Source organism: Canis aureus, chromosome X (assembly GCF_053574225.1).
Source record: "Canis aureus isolate CA01 chromosome X, VMU_Caureus_v.1.0, whole genome shotgun sequence".
NCBI classification, from domain to species: Eukaryota; Metazoa; Chordata; class Mammalia; order Carnivora; family Canidae; genus Canis; species Canis aureus.
This window is the reverse complement of record NC_135649.1, coordinates 64,033,331-64,039,330: the sequence shown is the minus strand read 5'-3', so window position 1 is coordinate 64,039,330 and position 6,000 is coordinate 64,033,331. Positions and strand designations below refer to the sequence as shown.

Sequence of the window (6,000 nt, the reverse complement as noted above, 5' to 3'; positions counted from 1 at the left end):
ATGTCCATCAGTATGATAGATGTTTCTCCATCTCCTTACTTTCTATCTGCAGGTGTCTTTAGGTCTAAAACGAGTCTCTTGTCGGCAGAATATAAATGGGTCCTGTTTTTTTTAAATCCATTCTGATACCCTGTATGTTTTGATTGGAGAATTTAATTCATTTACATGCAGAGTGATTATTGAAAGAAACACATTTAGGGCCATTGTGTTTCCTGTAGAGTTGGTGTTTCTGGTCATGGTCTCTGTTCCTTTCTAGTCTTCATTGCTTTTGGGTTTTTTTTTTCCATTCATAGATTCTTCAGGATGCCTGGGTGGCACAGTTGAATAAATGTCCTACTACTGCTTTCAGCTCAGGTCATGATATCAGGGTTATAAGATCAAGCCCTGCATTGGGCTCTGTGCTCTGTGTCTGCTTGGAATTCTCTCTCTGTCTTTCCCCTCATTCCCCTCTCAAATAAATAAATAAAATCTAAAAAAAAAGAGAGTCCCCCCAAAAATTTCTTCCAAGGATGGCTTAGTGGTCATAAACTCTAGTTTTGGTTTGTCTGAGGAACTCTATCTTTCCTTCTATTCTGAATGACAGCCTTGCTGGATATTGTTCACATTAAGCATGTTGAATATTTCCTACCACTGTCTTCTGGTCTGCCATGTTTTTGTAGACATATCTGCTGTAAACCTGATCTGTCTTCCCTTGTAGGTTAAGGACTTTTTTTCCCTTGCTGCTTTCAGAATTCTTTCTTTGTCTGTGTATTTTGTGAATTTGACTATAATATGCCTTAGTGATAGTTGGGTTTTGTTAAATATAATGTTCTTCTTAGATTTTTTTTTAAGATTTTTTAAAAATTGGGATCCCCGGGTGGCGCAGCGGTTTGGCGCCTGCCTTTGGCCCGGGGCGTGATCCTGGAGACCCGGGATCGAATCCCACGTCGGGCTCTCCGTGCATGGAGCCTGCTTCTCCCTCTGCCTGTGTCTCTGCCTCTCTCTCTCTCTCTCTGTGTGACTATCATAAATAAAAATTTTATTTAAAAAAAAGATTTTTAAAAAATTTACTTATTAGAGACGGGGTGGGGGGTGGGCAGAGGGAGAAGCAGGCTCCACTCAGGGAGCCCGACATGGGACTCGATCCCGGGTCTCCAGGATCACGCCCTGGGCTGAAGGCGACGCTAAACCACTAAGCCACCGGGGCTACCCCTTTTCTTAGATTTTGATGTCTGTGTCCTTCCCCAGACTAGGGAATTTTTCAGCTATAATTTGTTCAAATAAACCTTCTGCTCCCTTTTCTCTCTCTTCACCTTATGGGACTTGTATGATACAAATGCTATTTTTGTAATAGGTCACTAAGTTCCCTAAGTCTACCTTTGTGATCCATTACCTCTTCCCTCCTTTTTATCAGCTTCATTATTTTCCATAATTTTATCTTCTTTTTAAAAAATATTTTATTTATTTATCTGAGAGAGAGAGATAGTGAAAGAGAGCATGAGCAGAGGGAAGAGGGAAAAGCAGGTTCTCTGCTCAGGAGGGAGCCTGACATGGGGTTTGATCCCTGGACCTTGGGATCATGACCTGAGCCAAAGGCAGATGCTTAGCTGACTGAGCCATCCAGGTGCCCCACATAATTTTATCTTCTGTATCACTGATTCACTTCTCTCTCTCTTTATTTATTTATTTATTTATTTATTCATTCATTCATTCATTCATTCATTCATTCATTCATTCATAATAGCCACCCAGGGATCCCCCCACTTCTCTCTTTCATCCATCCTCACTTTTATGTCCTCCCTTTGGGTTTGCATCTTGCTTATAGAATTTTCAATTTTGGTCGGACTAGAATCTCTGCAGTAAGGGATTCTCCAGTGTCTTTTATGCTTTTTCAAGTCCAGATTGTATCCTTATAATCTTTCTTTTAAATTTTAGTTCAGACATTTTCCTTATTGATTAAAGCCCTGACGATGAGTTCTAATTACTGTTCTTTCTTTTGGGGTGAATTTCTTCATCTCATCATTTTGCCTAGAAAACAGAAGAAGATACAAAATGAAACAAAAAACAACAGAAAATAAACTAGTTGGGTTGCCTGGGTGGCTCAGCGGTTTAACACCTGCCTTCAGCCCAGAGTATGATCCTGGAGTCCCTGGATGAGTCCCACATCAGGCTTCCTGCATGGAGCCTGCTTCTCCCTCTGCCTGTGTCTCTGCCTCTATTTCTGTGTCTCTCATAAATAATTAAACAAAATATTTTTTACAAAATTAAAAATAAAAGGAGTTTTCAAAATAAGGAAATAAATGTAAAAAGGACACTAGATCCCATTTCTTATAGAGCTGAAGCTTTGTAGCAATCTGTGACTTGGTGGGAGTAAGCTGTTTGTGCTGGTCTTTTCCAGGAAGAGCCTGCTGGGCTGATTCTCAGACACTCCTTTCAAGTGGAAGTGTGGCTTCAGGGTGCAAGGGTGAGTGGATTGTGTAAGAGGCTCCATCCTCTGCTAGGTGGCACTCTTTTGATCCTTAAGAGGTTTCAACTCTGATGGGAGGGATGAATATGCCAGCACCCTGCTTTCTATCCCAAGCGGACAGTTCCTGCCACCTTATTTTTCAGTGAGCTCTCACAGGAGAGCATTCAGTCACCCCTCTTGTGTCCCTGGTTTCTGTCTGAACCCTGCATTCACCCTGCCTGTGTCCAAGGATTTTTATCTCAGGCATGCAAATTAGTTTCAAAATTCCAAATTTTGGGGATTCCCATGGCATGGACCTGCACTGTTCCTCTGATGGAGGATCTTGCCACCCTTTTGCTGTTTGCCAGCCAGTCCCAGGAAGCAGTTGAACAACCACACAGCAGTACACAGTTTATGGCAAAACATAGCAGAAAGCCAAGAACCGCTGCTCTCAGTTGGCTTTCCTCCTTCTCTGCCTGGAAACAGTGCAGCACATTGGCACCACCTGTCCTTGTAACCCAGGGAATCCTCAGACCCTGCTGTCACTCTTGGGATTCTGCCCCCTTTTGCTACCTGAACACCTTTAAGCTAGGGATGTCCCCCACTGTAGCAGACTTTTAAAAGTTCAAATTGTGTGCTCTTCTGCTTATACTACTTTGCAGTGGCCTCCATAAGCAGGCTCCTTCCCCGCTCTCGTACCCACAGCTCTATCACCCCCAAGTCAATTCTCTCTGCACTTCCTACCTTCCAAAAGGTGGTCGCTTTTGTACTTGTTGATTTGCAGGTTTGTTCTCTCAGACCTTTGATTTCTTGGGTGTTTAGAATGATTTGATATCTAGCTGTGTTCAAGGGACAAGCTTAGGGTCATCCACTATCTTAACTCCTCCAGCCATTTATTCATAATACTATCGTAATGTGCATTTACATTTGACAGAACTAGCGAGCTAGTCACTATTAGGGAATTCTATCTTCCTTTCTTCTGCTTAGCTATTGGGACTTGAAACTATTATGTATGATACTATAGCAAAATGATAATACTGTTACCTCAGTATTTTTTATATTACCAAAACATTGGTATTTTATAAAAATCTGAGATTAAATTGTCACAGTCATCTATCTACATGTTATTCTCAATGTTACCCCCAAAAAAGGGCCAGAAAGAAGGATTAAGAATTCTTTGTACTTATGGCTTGAATCTTTCCAAATGGAATGATTAAGAAAGTATCAGGGCACCTGGGTGGTACAGTCGTTAAGGTTCTGCCTCTAGGTTTTGGCTCAGGTCGCGATCTCAGGGTGATGCTATCAAGCTCTGCATCTGGGTTCCGTGCTCAGCAGGGAGTCTGCCTAAGACTCTTCTCCCTCTCCTTCTGCCCCTTCCCCCTTGCACACGCCGCTCTAATAAATAAATAAAAAGAAAGAAAATCTCAAAAGAAAAGAGGTCAGCCTTGTGAGAATGAATTTTACATCTGGTGGGGAAAAGCAGGGAGGAGAGAGGAGAAAAATCTAACCATGGAGAAAGAGAATAAGTTGGGTTTTCAGGAGTCCTGGAATTGGTCCTAGAAACCTCCCTCCCTCTTTTTCCTTTTCTCCTCAGATTTCCCTACTCTCCTCTCTTTCTGTTTCCCTAAAGTTTCCCCAACTCAGTTCTAAGAAGACTCCATGAGAATCTGATAGAGACCCAAATTATTTGAAGGGAAATACAAGTGACTAATAAATATAAGAAAAGATGTTCAGAGTTATAAATAACTTGGGAACAGGTAATTAAAATGAGATATGTTGAAAGAATTTTAAAAAAAGAAAAGGGATGAAGGTGGTAATATTTTTAAAGTGTGCATTTTGTTCATTTAGTAGTTTTCAAGTACCATGTACCTTGGGCATGACTCGGGATGTGAAAGACTCTGACTTCAGATTTTAAGTACTAAAGTAATACTAGAAAGAATATTTGGGCATTTCAGTACCATAAAAATCTATCTTGTGGACTAATCATCCTTTAAAATTTCGATTTCTGGGGATCCCTGCGTGGCTCAGCGTTTTAGCGCCTGCCTTAGGCCCAGGGTGTGGTCCTGGAGTCCCGGGATGGAGTCCCACATCGGGCTCCCTGCATGGAGCCTGCTTCTCCCTCTGCCTGTGTCTCTGCCTCTCTCTCTCTCTCTCTCTCATGAATAAAATCTTTCAAAAAAATAAAATTTTGATTTCTGTCACAGAAACCTCTCCCTTTGCCTCCCACCCCAACCCCAAGAAAGTAATGAAACCTTTCTCTAGAACCATAACACATATTCTCCTACCAGCACATAGGATTGCATTTGTTTATATGTTTATTTCCACCACAAAGTGTAAAGAACTCAAGAACAAAGATCTTTTTTTCTTTATTCCATCTGAAAATTTACTGAGCATGTACTATGCAGGCATCTTAGAAAATGAGCATACAAAGATGAATAAGACAATAATCTTGTTCTCAAGGAAATTACAGATTATGGGAGAAAACTGGTAATTACAAGATAGAATAACAGAGATCAGCATGCACTAAGTAAAAGAGGAAGGGTAAAGAACCCAAAGTGGGAGATCAGGAAAACTTCCCAGAAATTATGTTTGAGCTGTGTTTGAGGGGGAAAAACATTTCATTAATTTTAATTGAAGGTCACAAAAAGAACTTCAGACCTGAAGTTCTCTACCTGCAACTGCTGGCTGCAGAGCCATGGCCAGGCATCATAAATTGGCATCATAAGTTTTTTCCAGCTGTAAGTCAATATTAGCATACAGTTATTGATTTCATTCTTGCTTATACCTGGTCATTTGAATCAAGATCTGATATTAACATACTGGTTTCAAGTATATACTTTCTAAAAAATGTCAATGTATATTAAACAACTTGCAGCTATAATGGCCTCTACAAACATTTCAGGGCTTCTTCAGAAGTCTGATTACAAAACATCCTACACTTCAACGGATTTAATTCAATACCAAACCCGAATATCACAAATGATATTTAAATTTCAATTCAAATTTAAATATATTTTTAATATTTTGTGCCTAAAACAGTGGTGCTACAAGAACACTGAAGTAACTAATCCAATACACTCACATTAAGGAAATAGGTCCTGAGAGAACCTATTTCAAGTGACTTGCCTATGGTCATATAGCTAGACAGAAAGACTAAAAGCTGTTTAAAAGCCAGATCTCGCTACTTCCTGTCCAGTGTTCCCATTCTATGTTTGGAAATGTACTATTGTCCAGTCTCACATAACTTGAAAATCTGAGTAACTGTTTCAAATCAATTATTTAGTACAAAAAGGTAATTACCTAGTCACAATGTTCACTGACTGGTACAGAACTAGACCAATCATTGAAGACAGCTATTCATCTACTTATCTTGGCTGTTTTGACTAACCTAATGGGCAACAACATTAATGAAAGATAACATGGAATCCTGGAAGAATGTATCTCAATTTAGAAATACTTAAGGAAATTGGCCTATCAAGTTTACTGTCTTTAGGACAGTAAGAAACTTTTTTAAAAGATTTTATTTATTCATGAGAGACAGAGAGAAGCAGAGACATAGGCAGAGGGAGAAGCAG

The 6,000-nt window shown here is 40.1% G+C and overlaps 1 protein-coding gene across 1 annotated transcript in view; it reads right to left on the bottom strand.

Annotated features, from left to right (window-relative positions):
* Positions 1-1,727: 1,727 nt before the first annotated feature.
* Positions 1,728-6,000, bottom strand: part of MAGT1 (magnesium transporter 1) — a 65,017-nt gene continuing 60,744 nt past the window's right edge. The window contains exon 9 of the mRNA XM_077889493.1: positions 1,728-2,007. Coding sequence (XP_077745619.1) covers positions 1,991-2,007 — 17 coding nt within the window. The 3' untranslated portion in view covers positions 1,728-1,990. The remainder of the gene's footprint in view (positions 2,008-6,000) is intronic.